Here is a 22,640-nt window from a genome sequence, read left to right as displayed (position 1 = left end):
TCTTCCTCCTGCCTGTTACTGCCACATGACCTTGTAAACGTTACTCAACTTCTGTTACCACCCCGTTTCTTCCTAGTAAAACTGAGACATTTGCACTGGTCACCTTATGGTGTCGTGAGCATTAAATCAGACCGTTGGACTGCTGGCAGGCACGCGGTAAATGGAAGTGCCTAGCATTATCGTTCTGTTGTAATTATTAGTAGCAAGAGTCAGTTGGCTATGATCTAAATAAGAAATGACATTTTTACGTTAGCCTTTCAACTAGTGGTAGGGTAGTTGAAATGAAGGGCAGAAAAGTATATGGAGGTTTAGTATTTTCTTACCCTTCTAATTCTTTGTTTTTTTAATGATTCTAAATTCCAAAAAAGCCTACACCAGATAAAGAAATTTCAGAAAAAGAAAAAGAAAAGTATCAGGAGGAATTTGAGCACTTTCAACAAGAGTTGGATAAAAAAAAGGAGGAATTCCAGAAGGGCCACCCTGACCTTCAAGGGCATCCTGGTGAGTTGGAGGAAGCTGTGCTCAGAACCGCACAGGGCTTGTGGCGCGTGCGTGCATCTCATCGTTGAGCTCCTGTCTGGCACGTCCAAATAGTTTCCGGAAGCAGTATACGAGCGCATCTTCTGCCATCACGAGGCTTGGAGGTTGACGTTCCCACCAGTAAGAGTGTGGCTTAGGAGAGCGTGCAGTGGGGGATACCAGGCGATGTGGACGGACGGCGATCCACCGCGGGGCAGGGTCTGTGAGGACAGGGATTCTGTTTGTGTGCTTACTGCTCTGCCCCCTAAACCTAAAAAAAAAGAGCCCCATTGCTGACCTGGTAGTTGAGACTCAGTAAATATTTATGGGATGAAATCATCTAAGGTGTATGTCTTTCATTTTTGAGTGGCACACGTTACCTTATTAATAGAGGGATACCACTGGAAAAATGTCAGAAGGCTTGTGGAAGTAATGAGAAGGGATTCTCTGGCTCTCCTTCCCGTATACTGCTTGACAGAACTCTGGACTTTGAAATTGGCGAATTTTAAAATAATTAGTCTTAAGCCAGTGTAAGTAAGAACTCGGGTGTGCTAGCTGTCAAAAACAAAACATGAGAAGTCCAAATAGAGTGGCTTTAGAGTATCTGCTAGCTCTTATTTGGATTGTTCCCACCAGCACAGATGATCAAAGCCGTATAATAAAGCTCACAGCTAGCTTTTGTACTCCAGATAGCATGTGATTCTCTAAATTCTCTAAATAATATGAATCAGACTTCATGCAGGTAAAAATGAAAGGTAAATTTAATTCTTTTCTTGGATTTGTTTTAAGTATTACATATGGTTTGTGACTGTGTCCTGAAGCTTATTGTAATAAGTGTTCAAATGAAGTAATCTTATTTTCAGCACAGGTATGAAAGGAAAATGTGCTGTTCTCAACTCCATTTTTTAATTAATTACATAAGTAATAATTTAAAAATAATTTTAATGCACAGATTTTAAGAGCGTAGTTTGATGAATTTTGACAAACGTATACCTGTGTAACTGTCACTCAGATCAGCACGTAGAATATTTTTCTCACCCCGAGAACTTCCCTCGTGCCTCTTTCAAGCCAGTGCCCTCTTCACAGAGGCAAAACCACTGTTCTGATATCCATTAACGTGGATGAGTTTTACCCTTTCATATAAGTAGAATTATACAGTATATTTGAAAGAATTATTTTTAGGTGAAAATTCAGAACTAATTTATAGTGAGTATTCAACCGGCAGAGATGGCGAAAAACAAATAATAATTTTGTCCTGATTGAATTGATGATCTTGCATGTTTACTGTTGGGGAGGTCGTACCACTGGAGTACAACATAGTGGTGACGTATGTGTTTTTTTATTACTATTATTTATTTTAGAGAGAGAGATGGAAGCAGGGGGGAGTGATAGAGGGAGAGAATCTCAAACAGCCTCCATGCTCAGTGCAGAGCCTGACATGTGGCTTGATCCCACGACCCTGGGATCGTGCAGTACCTGAGCCGAAATCATGAGTCGGACGCTCAACCGACTGAACCACCCAGGCACCCCTAATTTTATTATATATTGATACTTTAGTAACTTACGGTATTTCAAAAACTACATGTGTTGGTGAGTTTAATAATTTTAAGTTGCAATTTCCATTTCAGCAGATGAAATATTTGAGAGTGTAGGAGATCGTGAGCTGAGACAAATCTTTGAAGGACAGAATCGTATCCATCTTGAAATCAAGCAACTGAACCGACAATTAGATATGATTCTTGATGAACAGAGAAGATACGTGTCTTCCTTGACCGAGGAGATCTCTAAAAGAGGAGCAGGAATCCCAGGGCAGCATGGACAGGTAGGCTTTCCAAATATACGTATGAGCCTTAGGTGGCCTCTGATGGAGAAGTAGAAAAGAAAGGTTGCTTGCTATGCAGTATGTTTGTACAGAACTGGATTCTTTTGTTTTCCCTCCAGATCACTCAGCAGGAGATGGATACTGTTGTGAACACTCAGCATGAGATTCTGAGACAAGTAAATGAAATGAAGTAAGTCAACAAAAGTAATCGCCGAGTGTTAAGTGATAAATTTATCCAAAATTCATGACTTCTCTCTGTATATATGCAAGCACATTATTATTGTAAGAATTCTGCATGGGGATAAGAATCATGTTTTAGATTTTTTTTTTTTAATTTTCTTTAACGTTTATTTACTATTGAGAGACAGAGAAACACAAAGCATGAGCAGGGGAGGGGCAGAGAGAGGGGGAGACACAGAATCTAAAGCAGGCTCCAGGCTCTGAGCTGTCAGCACAGAGCCCGACTCGGGGCTCGAACTCACGGACCATGAGATCATGACCTGAGCCAAAGTCAGTCGCCTAACCAACTGAGCCACCCAGGTGCCCCTAGTTTTTTTTGTTTTTTTTTTTTTGATTCATTTTGAAATAGGGGAATGTAAAGTACAAGAACTTTGATATTTAAAAGCTACCAACATCCCTAAATTTTCAAATTGTTCTAAGGCAGAAAAGAAAAAAATGCTTCAGTACTTTTGTGCTTTGTGCCAAAGTGAACACCAGAAAAATTGCTTTAGCAACTTACAAGAAAATATGTTTGTCACAGCTACTTGACAGCCAGGAATATTCATACATTTCTAAAATAACAAGAATATATGTAATGTATAGCAATTCTATGAAAAAATGCTGGAAGAGTAAACGTGCATAGTATTGTAGGGCGACAATACAAACATACCTCATGCAGGAACTTTTTGATGGAATAAAAACCATATGGAAGGAAATACGCTGTATGTGACTACCTCTCTTTCACTCCATCTTGTACCCTGAGAGTTGTACCCAACAAAGAGTTGGAGCAGAGAGGAGCTACTGTGTCTGTGGAACTTTGATAAGTTTCTAAAAAGTATTCACTTAGGCAGATAATTAACAGCTTTTGATGCCTAGTGTAGAGAAACAGCCAAAATGTTACATTTCATAAGCTAACACTTCAGAGCACTGCCCCGACCAATACAACCCTTGACAAACAAGAATGTCGAGGTGAGTTCTTTAGCCCTGGAAAACTAAACAGTATTAGGTTAAACAGAAGGTGATAATATCTACACCTAGAGATTAGAGGCAACCCAACTTATAACTGCAAACTGGTACTTCTTTCCCTTGTGCTATTTGGCATTTTAAAAAATCTTTGAGTTGCGAACTCACGATTAAAATATTTATGACTCTAAACGAATAGTTAAATCCTTTCAGAAATAGACTGGATCATGTGGCATTATTTTTAAAAGTCTTTAGTTTCATATAATTTTAGACTTTGAACATTGCAAAAATAGTATAATTTCCATATATCCCTCACCCACCTTCCCCTAATGTTGACACCTTACGTAACCATAGCACAGTCAGAACTAAGAAATTAACATTGGTACGGTACTGTTAGCTAATGATCTTACTCAGCTTTTGCCTGTTTTCCACGAATGCCTTTTTTTCTGTTCCAGGATCCTGTCCAGCAACACACATTGCATTTAGATATTTCCCTTTAGACTTCGGCAGTCTGAGATAGTCCTTCCTTCCTTCCTTGTCTTTCATGCCCATGACAGTTTCTGCAGTGAGCGCTTTTTTGGTCCACTGCCTCTTGGTTTGGGTTTGTCTGGTGTTTACTCACGATTGGATGGAGGTTCTACGCTTTTGAGAAGAATGCACCATCGTATCATGTTCATGATGTCAGTATGTCTCGCTCCCGTTGACATTGGCTGTGATCACTTGATTATGGTGGTTTCTTCCTGCTTTCTCTACTTTAAAGTTACTGTTTTTCCCTTGGTGATTAATTATATTTCAGAAAAGATACTTTGAGACTATGTAAGTTTGTAATGTCCTGTTTTAGTTTAAACTTTTGCTTGCTAATTGTAGCCTCCATTGATGTTGTGCCTGAAACAAGAATGAGATGTTTCCCAAAAGCTATTTTTTTCCTATTTTCATCATTCCTTCCCACGTATTTTTTGGAATTCCGTAAGGACCAGCTTTCTGTTCTCCCCCATTTATTTATTCAGTCAATCATTTATTTCATATGGACCCATGGATATTCTGTGGATTGCGATCCAATATTATCATTATTTGTTGCTCACATTGTTCAACTCTGGTAATTAAGAACTCCTTCAGGTTGGCTTCTGTGTTTTTTCAACAAGCCCCATCTTTTTTTTTAAAGCATTTCTTTACTTTCTGGTGTTACACTGTGTTTCAGGCACATCTTGTATTTTCTCTGTCCCAGCTCTAGAATCAACCACTTCTTCAGTGAGCCCTGATTCCTTTTATTGGAGAAAAGTATTTAGAAACCCTAGATCTGGGCACTAGGTGTGCTCATTACCACTGTGGTGCCACTGCTTGTAGATATCTCAGTAGACAGAGGTCTGGAATATATGAATGTGTAATAACCCACATGTATACGATAATCTTTATTTTTGTACCCATCACTCTACATTTGCATTTAAAAAAAAAAAAAAACCCCGAGATTAACCACACACTTTGGATTCTGGTTGGACCAGACTGGACTGAACATTACAGCGTTGATTTGTTACCTCGTCCTTCCTGATTTGAAAATTCTTTCTCTGAGAGGGAGAAACCTGGTTCTTACCTATGATTTTTTTTTTACTAATTTTAGTGTGCACGTAACGTACCCATAAAGTGGTTTCAAATTGTCAACTTCTATCACTGTGAGAAACATATTTACTGATGGATTTATGTAAAGTTCCTTTTGCCTCTAGACTTACAGTCTGTAATGCAGACCCTATTTTCCAGACAGTTACTTAGTTCATTTCTCCTCTTCCCCATTGTCTTCAGTGTGGTTAGGATATGCATTTAGAATACAGTTAGATTTCTTTGGTAGTGTTTGTGTTCTTCCTACATCCTGGTTGATTTTCAGTGTGTGTATTTTGGGTATGTGAAGGGAATGTAAATACTATGTTCTGCAAGGTTCTAAGAGTTGAAATGTATGTGTTCACTGAAGTATAGCTCCCTCTTCACCACTAGCACCCATCCCCACTTCTCCCCTTCTTTCTAGCCTTTTCCCACCCACCCCCTGTTGGTCACCTGTCCCATTAACTTCTAGTTTGTTCATCCTGTGTTTCTTCTGCACATGTGTATTTCCTTAGATCCCCTTCTTTCGTATGTGAATGGTGGCATATTCTAGATACCCTTTTGTGCTTTGCTTGTTTCACTTAAAGAGTCGTACTAAAACATCTTAAGATTCAATTAGTGGTCATCCTAGCCATCCGACTGTATTATCCATGAAGGACTTATTTAGGGTAGTTAGCAATCCTTGTAAATTCCCACTTGCCGATTGAGAACAAATGTCATGCCTACCATAAGTGAGTGTAAAATCTGAACTCGAGTTTCTAAATTTGTCCTCTAGAGTTTTTTCCTTCTGGATTAAGCTTCAGAAAAAAAACTGTAAAGAGACAGGAAATACTTGCCTTTTATGGAAAGGGTGATTTGTGTCTTTATGGATTGTCATATCCTTAGAGAGAATCATAGAATTTTTTGAGCAGAAGCATGAGGTACAGTCCCCTTCAATTTACAGAAAAAGGAAAAAAAGCTCTGAATGATAGAAGGTCACAACAGTCAGAACTAGTTTCCTTATCCCCTTACTTTGAAGTGCTATTTTCTAGCATACCGGAAAGCCTTGCCAATTGTTATTTTCACTTTAGAAATTTTCACACATACAGAGAAGTTGAGCATGAAAGCCTTCCCTCATATCCCCATGCCCCCAGGTTCAACAGTTATTAATAACTGGTTGGTGTCAGCCTGAGCTATTCATTATGAATTACCCTCATCAGTTTCTCCAAATTTTAGTGACGGTGATGGCTGGAGCCTAAATCCCTCATTTCCTTAGAGGTCGTTGAAAGGTGGCACTCTCTTCTCAGGTTCCCTGTCCGGTTAAAAAGGATTTCTCCCATCACTTGTTTGTTATTCTGAAACAGTCCAAGAAAGGCAGAATAAATACTTGACTCTTTTTTCCTTACCATTTTTCAAAATCATGAGTTGGTGTCCTGGCACCGTGCAAGGTTAAATGATGAGGTAGTGAGGGGTGGTTTTCTTTCTTTTCAACCCATGGATTTTAACATATTTTGCCCTTATGATTCTTAGTCTTTACAAGTGATATTCAGAGAGGCTCGTCTTTGGTCACTAGCAGCCCGTTAGCTCCTATGTCATTTTGAAATAACCCCAGAACTTAGTAGTGTTTGATAGCTTCTTTTCTTTAAGGTGTAAGACTTTCCAGGTTTCAGGGCACCCGGCTGGCTCCGTCAGTAGAGCTTGAGACTCATGATCTCAGGATCATGGGTTCAAGCCCCTCATTGGGCATGGAGCCTACTTAAAAAAAAAAGAAAGAAAGACTTTTCCATGTTTCTTTTATACATTTCCATCCCACACGTGGCAAAAGGCATTTTTCTTTGGATCCCTTGTCTTCTTTTTAAGTTTGTTTATTTAGAGAAAGAGAGTGTTCACGTGAGCAGGGGAGGGGCAGAGAGAGAGAGAGCGAGAGAGAGAATCCCAAGCAGGCTCCGCCAGGCTTGAACTCACAAACTGTGAGGTCATGACCTGAGCTAAAATCAAGGTCAGATATTTAACTGATTGAACCACCCAGGAGCCCCTGGATCCCTTTTCTTTTACTAGGAAATGGAGTATATTGTATAGACAGTCTGGTGCTTGTTGCTACTGGGTTGTCATTGCTTCTAGACCATTTTATTTTATATGTTATGTTATGTTATGTTATGTTATGTTATGTTATGTTATGTTATGTTATGATGTATCTTTTTTAGTGGTAAACTAAAAAATGTGGGCTCACACTCACAGCTCAGATGTCAAGAGTCACATGCTTTACTGACTCAGCCAGCCAGGTGCCCCACTTCTAGGCCTTTTCAATGAACAGAGTTACAAATGCTTTTCTTTTTTTTTTTTTTTTTTTTTTTTTTACAAATGCTTTTCAAGCTCTACCATTTGTGTGTTGGTTTGTGTCATCTGTTAATTAGTTATATTTTTTAAATATTGAATTCAAAGTATAAATGCCCTTTCCGGTGAGTAGGGGGTGTTGAACATTTCATGTTTACTTTTACCTAATTTATTGAGTGCCTTTTGCATTCTAGGTACTGTGCTAGGCATTTTTATTTTTTTTTTTTTATCTTGAGAAAGAGCACGAGCTGGGGAGGGGCAGAGAGAGATGGAGAGAAAGAATCCCAAGCAGGGTCTCTGTACTGTCAACGCGGAGCCCCGTGTGGGGCTTGAACTTGCGAACTGTGAGATGGTGACCTGAGCCGAGGAGATCAAGAGTCAGATGTTTAGCAGACTGAGCCACCCACGCACCCCTTGCATAAATATCTTCACATATTCTTCTGGGACCTTGCTCTTGGTTACCCGTTTCTGTACCTTCAACCTGGCCCTGTAATGCGATACTTAAGTGCTTAACAACCTTTATTCCTTCCTGATCATCACGTTATCTCACCCAGGATACTCATCCTGTCCTCAGGCCCTGTAACCCAGGCCCTCCTTCGCCCCCTCCACGTCCCTTTTCTTTGCTCCACCCCTCGACACATAGGGTAGACCAGGCCCATCCTTAGCTCTGGATCCCCTTCTTTCTACCACTGCTGACCCTTGTTCCATCAGTGATTCTCTGTCTTCTACCTTTAACTTTCTTTCAGTGCTGCGGCTTCCATTTGTAAAAGGGTTTGCTTTTCTGGTATCTAAAACTAATTTTAAACTAATTTAATTGACCTTTTTAACTGTTGCTTTTCTTTTTTCTTCCCTTTTATCTGAGTTCCTAAAAGAGTAGACCAAACTACCTGTCTTCACTTCCAAACCACAGTGATTTGCCATCGTACCCCTACTGATCACCTTCCGTCCCGTCTTCACTGGGAAGGGCTTCCTGGGGCAGCCGGCGCTTTCCCACCCCTTTCACTGGGGACATTTTAAGACGTCCCCATGCAGCACTCGCTCTCTGGCCCCTCTGCTTCAGTTCGGCCTTCTTCACTTGTGGCTCCTCCTTACATCCCTCAAAGGGTGTTTTTCTCTAGGGTTCTCCAGCCCTCTCTCTCTCTCTCTCTCTCTCTCTCACTTGACCTGTCCCCTCCTTCCACCAGTCCCACCTCCATGGAACCCTCCTCATCCTTCAACACTCCACTCTCAGGGCCCCGCTGAGATGAACGCCCCTTCCTCGTGGAGCTCTAGACGTGCCTCCGTCACGTTGCTCTCCTGCCAGACCACCAGTGTCGGCAGGGTGGGAACTCCGCTTTTCTCTCCATTTCTGTCCCTAAAAATTGCCTGGCTCATAACACGTACCAAATCTATGTTGGCACGGTCAACAGGTGAATGAATGAATGAATGATTGAATGGGAACACATTAAGTGACTCAGTCTTTGTGTATTAAAGAGACATTTATGTGTAAGCAATTGCATGCTTCTGGGAAGCAATATTCTTAAATGCAGATTTGTGAGGAAGTTCTATATTTTGGGATACTTTGTTCTTGCTAAGTATTTAGGCATATTAAAATATAATCCTTAATTTGAGTTTTAATGGAAGAGCTTAGACTCCTGTGAGTTTTCTCGAGCATGTGTGCCATTAAGAAATTTTAACCAACACGTGCCATTTATTCAGAAAGCACTTGAGATATTTTGTAGCAAGTTTTAAAGTCTTGTTCATATAACTCAAATGTGATTTTTGGAGATTGACTGTACTTAACATTCAGCCCGATATACTGTTCTTTCTAAGTAATTCTGACATTTGAGTTCCTCTTTTTTTGTTTTCTTCCGGCAGAGCTTTTACTTATTCTTGTTTTTTATTTTTTTAATTTTTTTGAACTTTTACTTACATGTGTAAGTATTTCTCTGTTTTTTTTATGAAAATTTTTTTTCTTTCTCCAAAGTTTTATTTAAATTCTAGTTAGTTAACATATAGTGTAATGTTGGTTTCAGGAGTAGAATTTAGTGATTCATCTCTTACGTACAACACCCAGTGCTCATTACGAGTGCCCCCCCCTGAATACCCATCATGCATCCAGCCCATCCCTTCCAGTAACCCTCAGTTTGTTCGCTATAGTTCAGTTTCTTATGTTTTGCTTCCTTCTCTTTTTTTTTCCTCCCATCTATGTTTTGTTTCTTAATTCCACATATGAGTGAAATTATATGGTATTTGTCTTTCTCTGACTTCTTTCACTTAGCATAATACTCTAGCTTCATCCACATCATTGCAGATGGCAAGATTTCATTCTTTTTTATAGCTAATATTCCAGTGTGTGTGTCTATGTTTGTATACACATATATATACACGTACACCACATCATCTTTATCCGTTCATCAGTCCATGGATATTTGGGCTGTTTCCGTAACTTGGCTATTGTTGGTAATGCTGCTGTAAACTCGGGGTACGTGTATCCCTTCAAATCAGTATGTTTTGCACTACAGATACCTACTAGTGCAACTGCTGGGTCGTAGGGTAGTTCTGTTTTTAAGTTTCTGAGGAACCTCCGTACTCTTTTCCAGAGTGGCTGCACCAGTTTGCATTCCCACCAACAGTGTAAGAGTGTTCCCCTTTCTCTGCATCCTCACCAACATCTGTTGTTTCCCATGTTGTTAATTTTAGCCCTTCTGGCAGGTGTGAGGTGATATCTCATTGTGGTTTTGATTTGCATTTCCCTGATGCTGAGCGATGTTGAGCATCTTTTCATGTGTCTGTTGGCCATCTCGATGTCTTCTTTGGAAAAATGTCTGTTCGTGCCTTCTGCCCATTTTTTAACTGGAAAAGCTTTTAGTTTTTAAACTACATTTTACTCCAGGGAAATAAGTTAGATAACTTATTTATTCATTTATCCAAATTGAACTATAACTGTCAAAGGCATTGTCAGGAAATCAGAGACATGCCCCCTTTTCTGGGGGAGCATGTGCTCAATGAGGAAGAAAATCCATTTATAGTTACAGAGAAGAAAATGTGTGTGTGTGTGTGTGTTTAGGGTATGGCTGCATTTGGCATTGAAGGTTCACGGGAAGGAGACTAGAGGAAGGCAGCCATTTGAACTAGGCTTTCCATTTTAGGATGTTGCTCTTGGAGGGAAGGGCAGAACCAGGAAAAGCAACATGGGCCAGAGGCTTAAAGTGAAAGATATCTTCAGGGACAACAGGAGTCTAGACATAAAATAGAGCATTAGGAAATAGAGTTAGAAAGATGAGCCACAAAGAGGTTATGGAGACCCGTAAGGATTTTTAAAGAGTATGGCCGTTTTCAAACATACACACAAGTAGAGAGATTACGTGGTGACCCCCTGCATCTCCATCAGTTTGCCCATCCACTCGTATTTTATCTACCTCACCAAAAAATCCCTACACTTGGAGATGTATCATAATACAAATGTTAATAACCTAAACTGCTTGCATTTATAGAGCTTCTTAAGTAAAATGACGTTTTCGGGTAACTTGAAATTCACGAATCTTCCTTTCTTTCTTAGTAAATAGTTTCGTTACATTTCTGCCATTACTTAAAACAAACAAACAAAAAACCTTTGTAGTCTCTTAGTGTTATGTTCAAACTCGTAACCAAAGGTCACACTCAGTGTTAGAACTCTTTGTCTTACATCTAATAGTGGAAGCAGTCTTACAGGGAAATTGTATTTGAAGTCATGCATAAAGTAAAATGTTCTATAAGGTCAAAATTACTCTCCAGAAAGACACCACATCAGAGACCAACACACCAGTATGCCAAACAGCCAGCTTTCCCTTCGTATTTGAAACAGGTGCTTCTTTAGTTGGGTTCTAGTTGAAGTTCTAGGTTTGTATAAAGAGCTATATGAGGGAACTGCATAGAAAAATAGGTAGAAATACCTTTGTCTAAGGGGTCCCTGAGACTACCCCCAGGTTCTGTGATTTCCTAGAAGGACGCACAGTTGTGATTTATTATAATGAAAGGATATAAAATAAAACCAGCAAAGATGGAAGGCGTATGCCTGGTGTGGAGTCCAGGAGAAACCAGGCACAAGCTGTCCTCCCCAGTAGAGTTGCATGAACAGTGCTTATTCCTCCCAGCAGCGATGAGTGACACGCACAGAGCTTTGCCAACCAACGGAGCTCACCCAAGCCTTAGTGTCCAGGGTTTAGGGGTCAGTCACATAGGCGTGGAGCACGCAGGTAACTGACCTTAACTGCTCAGTCTCCAGTCCCCCTAGAGGTCAGACTGATACCACATGGCCCGCATGCAAACAAAAACGTAAATCACATTGTTAGCATAAACCATCTGGCATGGCCCAAGGCTCCGGGTAGAGAAGGAGGCCCTTATTAGGCAAGATATTTCAAAGGCGGGTCCTCAAAACCTTCGGAATATGCAGGGTTTGTGCAGTCCAGAGCTGATGAGTTAATCCTTTATTGCACAACATTAAACACTTAAATCTGAGTCCATTAAGAGTATCACCCATTATCGGGGCACCTGGGTGGCTCTGTCAGTTAAGCACGTGACTCTCTGGTTTCGGCTCAGGTCGTGATCTCATGGTTCACGGGATCGAGCCCCGCGTCGGGCTCTGCGCTGACAGTGCAGACAGAGCCTGCTTGGGACTCTTCTCCCTCCCTCTCTCTCTCTCTGCCCCTCCCCCTGCTCACGCATTCTCTCTCAAAATAACATTTAAAAAAAAGTATCAGCTGTTATATTATTCAGTATCCATTTACGATATTGGTTTTAACACAAATTATTTAGCGGTATTCCCTATGTGGCTGTTTTTAGATGATCTGTGTAGTAAAAGAAAGATGCAATGTTAAGTTGTAGTTTTGTAAATTATTTTCCAATCTTGAAGACAATTCAGTATTTCTAAATACTGATTTTTTAAATAATCTACCATATTGGGCTTAGAAATACATCTAACCACTTGAAATATGTGACTGAAAAAATTATTTTTCTAGCACTTCTCTTGTTTAAGGGGATTTTCTGTTTCAGGAATTCCATGAGTGACACCGTCAGACTGGTCAGTGGCCTCCAGCATCCGGGATCTGCAGGGGGAGTTTATGAGTCGACCCAGCACTTCAATGACATCAAAGAACACCTCCACATAGTAAAGAGGGACATAGATCACTTGGTGCAGCGAAATATGGTAAGCTCTTTTCCTTCTGCTTTTATAATTGTCAGCCTTCCTTAGAAAGGGAAGAACGCATATTCTTTTTTCTTTTCTTTTCTTTTCTTTTCTTTTTATTAAGTCTTTTTTTTAAAAAAAGTTTGTTTATTTTTGAGAGAGAGCACAAGCAGGGGAGGGGCAGAGAGAGAGGGAGGGAGACACAGAATCTGAAACAGACTCCATGCTCTGAGCCCGACGTGGGGCTTGAACCCACAAACTGCAAGATCATGACCTGAGCTGAAGTCGGACGCTTTACCGACTGAGCCACCCAGGAGCCCCAGGGAGAACGCGTATTCTGCTGAAAATATTTGAACTTTTTAGTGAGTGCTAATGTTCATTTTTAATATTTAAGGTGAAATTATTCCATACGATCCAAATGTCTATATGTTCCATGCTCCCATACCCTACTGAATAGAATTTTTTAAAAAACTTGTTATTCCTATCATTGGAGCTGTCGCGGTTTCTGACTTATTTTCCTAGATTCTTTCCATAAATTTTCCTTTAAAAAAAAAGGTCTTATTTTCAGCAGTGGTGTCAGATAAACAGCTTAAAAAAAGTGGTATCTCTTGACCCTTCACCGAGACACAGCAAGACTCACGGCTGCTGAGTAGCCCCTGTGTCTCTGCCTGGGCTGTGGGAAGCACACGTCTGATGCTGGCTGACTGTGGCCTTTCTTTAGGCGAGACTCTTCTTTTTCCCAACAGCTTTTCCTGTCTTACTTCGTGCACTTTTTAAAAGTTCTTCTGGTTTTTTTTCGAGGAGGGGGGAGGGGTACTTCACTTTCTTAGGCCTGTTTTTTAAGTATAAGCCCCAGGTACGTTTTTAGAGATTGGCCATAACGATAAAAATAGGCAACAGTTACCCAAGTTGGATGTGCATAAGAGACGACACTGGACAATGGGCCTGTGGTGCTTGTTAAGTCTTTTGCTTGGAAGTTTTTCCTTAACTTCCTTACTGCCCTTCAAACCCTTATCAAATTCACAAGTGCTTGTGGGACTTGCCGCTTCCTCTTGTGATCCAGTCTCCTCAAAATGACCGACACTAAAACTTGAGTGTGAAACAACCCAATTACAAATGTGCTGGAGAAATGAGTGGTGTTCATGGGAAAAGCTTGTACTGGGGCACCTGGGTGCCTCAGTCACTTAAGCATCTGGTTCTGATTTCGGCTCCGGTCGTGGTCTCACAGTTGGTGAGTTCGAGCCCCGCATCGGACTCTGCGCTCTGCACTCTGACAGTGCAGAACCTACTCGGGATCCTCTCTCTCTCCCTCTCTCTACCCCTCCCCTGCTCATGCTCTCGCCCTCTGTCTCAAACTAAATAAACAGTTTTTTTTAATCATTAAAAAAAAAAGTAAAAGCTTGTACATGTATGAAAAGATGCTCAAGCTACTTCTATAATGAGAGAAATGAATTGGGGCGGGGGGCGGTCTGTAGTTTATCCCTCCATTGTTTCTTTTCCTAATATAAGCAGAAACCATTGTCAAATCTTCCCCTACTCTTAACGGATGGTAGCATATACTGTGCGTCTGTCTTCTCCCTGCTTTCTTCCCTTCTCCACGCGGCCACAGGAGTGTGCATGGCTTCCTTACTGCTTTTATAGCCACGTGAGCCCCATTGTGCGATTGTATCATAGTTTATACGATAATTTCTAACGAGAAGTCCGTCAGTCTTTTGTTTTTCTGTGCCCAATGTGTTTTTTTCTGCTTTTAAGATTTTAATCTAATACTGATTTTCAACAGTTTCATTATGATACGCTCTGCTTTTGTTTTTCTTCTGCTTGGGGCTTAATATCTTGGTTCTATGCATTTATAGCTGTCTTTAATTTGGAAAATTTTTAGCCATGTTTCTTTCAGGGTTTTTTTTTTTTTCCTGTTAGACTTTTTCTTTTCTTTTCTTCTAATGTGTGTTTGTTTACTTTGAGAGGGAGAGAGAATTCCAAGCAGGCTCCCTGCTGTCAGCTCCGAGCCCGACGCAGGAATCAAAATCGAGAGTCAGATGTTGAACCAACTGAGCTGCTCAAATGCACCTCTGTTAGACTTTTTTTAGTTGTGGATCACTTCTATTGCCACGTCTTCGGGTTTCTTGATGTTTTCTTCTGCAGTGTCTAATGTCCTGCTAATCTCCTCCAAAGTATCTTTTTATGTGTTAGTCTCTGGAAATTCCATTTGGGTCCCTTTTTTATATCTTCCATTTCCTCATCATGTTTGTATTTTTCTCTACATTCGTAAGCCCAGACATGTTTACAGTATGTTTTAATGTCTTTCTTGGGTAATTCCATCATCTGTGTCATTTCTGGGTCTATTTTTACTGATTAATTCTTCTCGTAAGACTGGGTCAAGTTTCCTTCTTTGCATACCTGGTAATTTTTCATTGGATGCTAAACATTTATACTTTTATGTTACTGGTTGTTGCATTTTGTTGTATTCCTTTAAATAGTATTCGACTTTGTTGTGGTCTACAGTTAAGTTTGGGGTGTTAGTTTGATCTCTTCAAGGTATGTTTTTTAAGCATACCTTTTAGGATGGGTCTGGTTAAGATTCCTCAGCACCGTTGATATTTTGCACCACAAACTTTTTTTGTGTGGGAAACCGTTCTGTGTGTTATTGGCCTCTACCCACTGGGTGCCAGTGGCACTTCCCAGTCGTGACAATCCAGATGTCTTCAGACGTGGCCAGCTGTCCTCTGGCCAAATGAACTGCCCCTGGTTGAGAACCACCAGTCGAAGAGTTCATTTCTCCCCACTATAGTGGTGTCTCTGGCTGGCTGGTGGGAAAATAGACTGTTCTCAGCCCTTCCCGTGAGCTCTGGGAGTTGTCTGGCCTCTTGCTTGGAGTAGTTCTCCCCTAGCCATGTGGAGTTTTGCACCACGCATGTACAGATTAGATTCAGCCAAAGATTTGAAGGACTCTTCTGCAAACTTCAGAGACTTCTGTCTCTGCTGTTACCCTTTTTCATGTTCTGTCACATACAGCCGCCTTAGCCTCCCTAAAATACAGTATCTGACTTCTTAGCTCAGTAGGACCACTCGCTTCTCTCTGGGGGCCCTCCCTGTATGCAGAATCTACCTCCGGGCCACTGCCTGTGGCCGGTGTTTGTAAACAGGTGTTTCGTATATTTTGTCTTGTTGTCAAGGTGACAGAGCTGTTCCTAGTCAGCCCTTCAGAGGTGGAAGCAGAAAATGTTCCTCCTATCCCATAATTTTTTATATGGACTATTTATATTAATCTTTCGATAAATGTTTTTTTAACTTCCATTTTAATTTCTTCTCTGACCCTTTTTTTTTTTTTATTTAAAAAAATTTTTTAATGTCTATTTTTGAGAGAGAGAGAGAGAGCATAATCAGGGGAGGGGCAGAGAGAGGGAGACACAGAATCTGAGGCCAGGCTCCAGGCTCTGAGCTGTCAGCACAGACCCTGATGTGGGGTTTGAACTCAACAAACCAAGAGATCGTGACCTGAGCCAAAGTCCAGTGCTTAACCGACTGAGCCACTGAGCCCTGATCCATGGACTTAAAGTTGTCTTCCTTTGGCCTTTTTTTCCCCCCTAAAATGCTGATCCCTTAATTTCTTGCTATCTTGTTTGCTGCCTTTGCCTGCAGACAGGTGTCTTTTGTTTTGTTTTGTACTTAAGAGAGAGCGCGCGCGTATGAGCAGGAGAGAATGGCAGAGGGAAAGAAAGAGAATCTCAGGCAGGCTCTATACTCCACATGGAGCCTGACTCGGGGCTCGATCGCCCAATCCTGGGATCATGACCTAAGCTGAAATCAAGAGTTGGGCGCTCAACCTAGGCGCCCCCAGACAGGTGTTCGTTTTAGATTGGATTTGTTTCTAGGTTTGCCAGTTGTCTTCTGTGAGTTGGTCCATATTATGTAGTCTACCTTCCTGGAAGTCCTAATACCAGATTTTTAAAAAATATCTATTGTTGTTTAGGAAAGAAAATTAATATGTTAAATAACTTTCTTGAGGTCATTAGCTAGTATGTGGTAGAAGGGAAGAACTTAGGTCTTTAACATGTAATCTTGTCTCCTTTATATTTTTAGATACTGTCTTTCTTAACTATTTTTTTATATATGTCTTGCATATACATATTTTTCAAATATGACTTAATAGTTTTCTTACTGACCATCACCTCTCATCCAAAGCATTATCGCCTATTCCCTTAGCTCCGTTTGAGGTTATTTTCTCCCAACTTCAGCCTGTGTTGCAATGACCAGGTTGATGCTGTGGATACATATGTACCGAAGAATGTTGGCAACCACATGACCAACCACAATGTTGGTGCCGAAGAATGTAACCATGTAATTGCCTGAACCAGAACACTTTTGAGAAGGGGATACTGTTGATAATTACTCTAGTACAGCAAGTATAAATCGGATGTGTCCAGGGAATTCGTGGTTTGTGACCGTCAAGAGCACAAAATATTCATCGTCACTGTGGTGACGATTCGGGCCAGATGGCAACGAGTTAGTGACTGGACCACGAAGGTGGAGGCCTTTCAGTATCATCTACTCTTTCAGAAAGTCAGGTGGTAGGGGCGCCTGGCTGGCTCACTCCGAAGAGCACGAGACTCTTGATCTTGGGGGGGTCATGAGTTTGAGCCCCACGTTGGGTGTAGAGATTACTAACAAAATTAATAAATGAACTTTAAAAGGTGGTAAAAGTTACGGGGGTGGAAGATATTTATGGGATGAATAAATGAAATGCTTTAGTTTATGTAGTTCACCATGAATTTTGTAAAGATTGCACATTTACTTCTTTTTCTAGAATACCAGTTTGACTAACCATAACACAAAGTCCTTTGCCTTACAGCCATCAAATGAAAGGCCAAAATGCCCAGAACTACCACCATTTCCATCGTGTTTATCTACGATGCACTTTGTTATATTTGTAGTGGTACAAACGGTGTTATTCGTGGGTTATATCATGTATAGGTAAGTCTCTAACATGTAACTGAACATTTTTCTGTACTTGTTTAATTTTAAATGCTCTAAGTCCTCAGTGCTCATCACAGAGCTTTCAGTGCTTATAGAATTCAGTTTACACAAAGCAAATGTTGTTTCTAGTCTATTTCAGTCACGTGGGAGTGCACATATAGAATATTCATATGTTTATCTTAGTGCATCTTCTACTCCAAAAGACAATGTGTATTTCAACTTTAAACAGTCCTGTTCTTTCTAAAGTAAAACATATAGAACTTTCAGGTTTTTTTTCTTTCTCTTTTTCCTTAGGACTCAGCAAGAAGCAGCTGCCAAAAAATTCTTTTGACCACCATTTTCCTATGTGTTCATCATGTATGTGTGTACAAAATGTTGTCTTTTTGAGGGAATTTAAGTATTTAAATTGCTTCATAGTCTAAATTATTAAATTTTGTATAAAATAACTGTTTAAACCTTGATTTGCGGTAAGAATAAACCTTAAAACAAAGACAACCACATGTAAATTTGTGCATAGTACATAAATCTATTTAAATTTCAGTGAATTTCTGGCCAGTAGAATACAGCCACTGAACAGAATATTGATAAAGAAGATGGTAAATAATAGAAACTGGGGGCACCCTCCAGATGTGAAAGTTACCCCTACGTCTCCAGTGTTGGAGGTTTCTTTATTTAACATAAATACACTTGCCCTCCTGCCCCCCCCTCCCCCCCACCAACTCTGTGGTCTAAGAGCTCCCCATCATGTCCATTTTGTAACCAGAGTCTTTTCTTAGAGATCAGAGTTTCCCACTCTGTGACCCAGTCCTGCAGGCCTTTAATGCAGTTCCCTTTGAAATCAAAGAATATTTTGTCTGAGAGCTTTAGGATCTAGAGAATAGGCTTCAGAGTGTTGAAGTATTTTTCCCTCCGATTATCTATGATACATTTCGCTTTTAAAGGGAATTTCGGAAGAAAGTTAATAGCTGCTCTTTGCCTGAAAAACCGTTTAGGTGAAAACGTTCCTCTGATCGTGGTTTTTATAGGTCTTCTGCCTGGTAACGTTCATTTCACGGCTGCTCACGTTCTCGAATGCCTGCATTCCAACAGTGTCCGTTCAATATTAATGAAAATGATTTTCGGGTTATTTGTAATTTAAGGAACTCATTTCTGCCATGTTGTACAGTGTGTAAATTCAGCTCTGATGGCATGTCCTGAGGGTCAAGTTCGCAAAACCTAGCACTACGTTTTGGTTAATGTGACTCCATGTCATCTGGTGTCGTTTAAATCAAGGAGTCTGTAGTAGAAGCAGTGTTAAGATTTTGAAGGCAGCATTTGAAAAATAGAATTGATAGTTCCGATTTCTTTTTTTTTTTTAATGCCAGAACTAAGGACATTGTGAAGCACTTGTGAGGAAGCTTGACCTTGAAATGTCAGGCTGGAAGGGGGTTATTGTAGTCTTTGTACATAGTTGTTCTAGGTATTCTAGAAACGGTCGGTAAAGGACATTTTAAAATGCAGACCTCATGTTTTCACAGCTGATGTAGACCTATTTTTTACTGGCTGCAAAAGACTCTTCAGTAGTTATCTGTCCTTTGTCACAGCAGCCAAAATAATACTGTGTTACAAAACAGTACAGTTTCATTCTTCCAGACCTTCCTGAATTTGTTCTCAAATGTCATCCACAGATGGGGCTAACTGCCTAAAGCCTCTACGAAGGCTGTGGGGAACTCTGCTTTTCAGCAGTCCCTACTCCTTACTGTATACGCACACAGTCCTAGCCTTGCTTTCTAGATTAATGTGTTCATCCTGGAACGCTGAACGAGAATATTCTAGTGACTGCCCGCTCCGCTTGGGTCACTTTCACAGAGAACATGCTTCTCGGATGTGTGTCCTTGGTAGCAGTAACATTCTGAAATTCACGTTTCAGAGACATCATCACAGAATTTGCTTTTAATGTGTAGAAAAACAAAAAGACAAAACCCTTCCGAAGCATGTTGAGGTTGCGGGCTGGGACAGTTGGGAGTCCTCTTGAGATGAAAGGCTGCACGTACACTGTCCGGTGTTACAAAACCGTGGTCACATGTGCCTGGACATCCGGCAGGAAAACCGGACATGTGTGCCCTGCGTCCACCGCGTGCGGAGGGGCCGTGCGGCCGCTCCTGACCCGGGGGGTGGGGGGGCGGGCAGCCGCATCTACGAGAGCGCATGCACCTTTTTCTCCTTTACTTAGTAATTTCATGTTCTTGAAAATCACTTAGTAAAGCAGTTCGCACAGGCTCTTCGTCATATCATTTGAAATTCGGTTTCTTTTCCTCCAAATCACAGACTTCAGGTAGCTTCCTTTCTGAAGAAAAATATTCGCTCTGTGGAGAAATCAGTCACTGCCAGGATCCTTTCATTTCTGTACTATTTTGTATAATTGAATTTGTTGACTTCTCTCACACCAGCAAGTATTTTACAGGTGCCTTGGATTAAAACAAAATTGATTTTAAATTTTTAGTGCAACTCATCGTGCTTCCGATGCCACTTTTAAAAAGAGATCTAGTTACACCATGGCTAGTGCTTTTATTTAATGTATGTACTTGTGTTCTGATTGTTCGAATGTCTTATTCAGCTTGAAATTTCCCTGTGAAGCCTCAGACAGTAAACGATGTTTTGGAGGTATTCAAGGAGGTATATTCATCAGCGCCTCTCAGAGTGTGGTCCGCGGACCATCTGGGTCATGGTGTGCTCGTGCAGAATGCAGATCCCGGGGCTCCATTCTAGGGCACCTGCATCAGAATTCAGGGGCGGGGCTTCAGGATGTCGTGTTCCGCAAGCACCTCAGCTGGTTCTGAGCACACTAATGTCTGAGAACCACTAGGATGAGGAATGCAAAAAAAGTCTTTGGTTCTGTTGGTTTAAAGCTGAGCTGAGAGCATAATATAACATTGTCATCATCAATGACATTAGCAAATGTGCACTGATTCTGTTATAATTAACAAGTGATGTTCTTTTTACTAAAACTCTTGGTTTATTAATAGCCACACACCAAACCCAGGTTGTTGCCTGTAGCTCTTGGCACTTTGGTTGATGGCTTTTAAACTTACAAAATCACCAGATCATGGTGAAGCCGTGAGAACTCCCATCTCAGAGTCCGCCTGCTAAAGCCTTTTGCTTTCCTGATTGCAATTTTTGTGGCATTTTATCTCAGACAATTGTACTTTTTGATAACTTGGGGAAAACAGAAATTACTTGAATAAGGGATTGCCTGACCCGATGCATTGCAGAGATAACAATCTTTGTAAAGAATTTCAATAACAGTTGTGAATATTAAGATGTGATTATCTTTTCCTGTTCATATGCTTACTGCAGGGAGATAGTGAACAAACGACTATATGGGGGGTTTTTTTATTTATAAGATCTAATGTAAAATCACCACTTGCAACTTTTTAGACCTGTATGTTTGCCTGTTTAATATATTTCTTTTAAAGTTTAAAAGGGTTTTCTATCCACTGTTAATTTCAATTGGATAACATTTTGTCAAGTGTTTTTTTTCTGATTGTTATTTGATGCTAGCTGAAATTCGAGAAATGACATTGACCTTATTCAAATAAAGAAATATTTTAGTAAATTTACTTTTCTCCTTCCTTGATCTCGGGTAATAAGGAGTTCCTTATTTTCCAAGTAGGCCCTGGTTGTGATCGCGTTCATCTGTTGCTCTGTGCTGTACCCTAGGCGGCCTCCCTCACGCAGAATCAACGCACGGAAGCGTAAAAAGAGAAGTAGAAATGAAAATGGGTACAGCTTACCCTCGCTGGTAATGAAAAACACAAACTAATTAAAACTGCATTTGATGCTTTCACCTTTAATAACCAAATACTGGTAAAAGTGTAGTTAAGCTGGAACTCTTAATCATTACTAATGGCAGTTTTAAAAAGCACTTTAATCTCCTTTGGCAAGCACCGTTTATTTAGCCAAGTCATTCCAATTTTGAGAGCCCGTGTAGTATTAAAAGGAAAGAACAGGGCTTTGGTGTCAGACAGAACTGGGCTTAAATCTTGGCTCTGCCGCTTACGAAGCATGACCTTCACTTTCTTTCTACTTGGCCCCCCGGGCTGGGAGCGTTGTAAAAGAGTCTTCTGAAGTGGTCTCAGAAAATGGTAGACCCTCTTCTGCTAGAACACGCAGAAATACTGGATAGAATAAACTAAGAGATGTAAATCAATTCGATGGGTTTGAAAGAAATCGGGGGAGACGACAGTCACGCCCGATCGGTATGCCTGCTGGGAGGGGGTGGTCGAGAGCAGGCTATGCACAGATAGACCCTGGGCGCCAGTTAGAGGCTGAGGAGTTCGCTCGGGGCGTTGGGGAGAGTCCTTGCCCGCCTTGCCATCGTAAAGATTTGGGATTTTATTCAGGTGTGATGAGAGATCTTCGGTAGGCCTGCACCCGGCTGTCCCCTGTCACAAATCTTGGGATGTTTCCGGAGGAATCAAAAGATTTGACACAGCAGCGAAGAGTTTCCCGGATGTCCAAGTGGAAGGGCCGGTGTAACAAACTGAGGAATAAAAGGATTTTAAAGACATCCCATTTTTTCGGTGGAATTCTCGACGGGGGAGACCATGAGAGATTTGATTTGGTAAAACAGCAATACCAGGGCGTGAGTCCCGAATAGTTGCCACGGGTTGTGGCTGCCACCTGAAGGTCTCTCTGTGCTGCTCGATTACCCCTCCCACACAAAAGTAGAACTTGGGGGATTTCACTTTGTGAACCAAACTGTTAACATAGGCCAGATCTGCAACAGATGGTCACTTTTCTTTGGGAAATAAAAGTGGTTTTTAATGTGAAACACTGCCATGTTGTCTAAAGGAGAGCTGCGCTGGACTGGGAAAAGAGACGGAATCCCAGGCAGTGGCTTTTACCCCGTCAGCTGAAGTGTCCAATACCCCCCTCCACTGAGGAAACGGGTTAGAAATGGAAATGGAGAGGCAGTGGTCCGAATGCATTGAGCTCCAAGCAGTGCGTCTAAAAGTGAAAGTGGGGGCGCCTGGGTGGCTCAGTCGGTTGAGCGTCCGACTTCGGCTCAGGTCACGATCTCACGGTTCGTGGGTTCGAGCCCCGCGTCGGGCT

The 22,640-nt window shown here is 41.1% G+C and overlaps 1 protein-coding gene across 3 annotated transcripts in view; it reads left to right on the top strand.

The window, feature by feature from the left end:
- LMAN1 (lectin, mannose binding 1) overlaps positions 1 to 21,141 on the top strand; it is a 34,072-nt gene extending 12,931 nt beyond the window's left edge. The window contains exons 8-14 of one of the 3 annotated variants that reach the window (XM_078435185.2): positions 369 to 501; positions 2,148 to 2,341; positions 2,461 to 2,531; positions 12,440 to 12,593; positions 17,422 to 17,543; positions 17,841 to 17,903; positions 18,572 to 21,141. In XM_078435185.2, the coding sequence (XP_078291311.2) occupies positions 369 to 501; positions 2,148 to 2,341; positions 2,461 to 2,531; positions 12,440 to 12,593; positions 17,422 to 17,543; positions 17,841 to 17,877 (711 nt within the window). In that variant the 3' untranslated portion in view covers positions 17,878 to 17,903; positions 18,572 to 21,141. Of the gene's footprint in view, positions 1 to 368; positions 502 to 2,147; positions 2,342 to 2,460; positions 2,532 to 12,439; positions 12,594 to 17,421; positions 17,544 to 17,840 lie in introns of all 3 variants that reach the window. The other 2 variants (XM_078435186.2, XM_078435184.2) reach the window with 2 other exon arrangements.
- The last annotated feature ends 1,499 nt before the right edge of the window (positions 21,142 to 22,640 follow it).

This window comes from Panthera onca, chromosome D3, assembly GCF_046562875.1.
Source record: "Panthera onca isolate mPanOnc1 chromosome D3, mPanOnc1 haplotype 2, whole genome shotgun sequence".
In the NCBI taxonomy this organism is placed as follows: Eukaryota; Metazoa; Chordata; class Mammalia; order Carnivora; family Felidae; genus Panthera; species Panthera onca.
The sequence above is the reverse complement of the archived record's forward strand: the minus strand, read 5'-3'. Positions and strand labels throughout refer to the sequence as shown.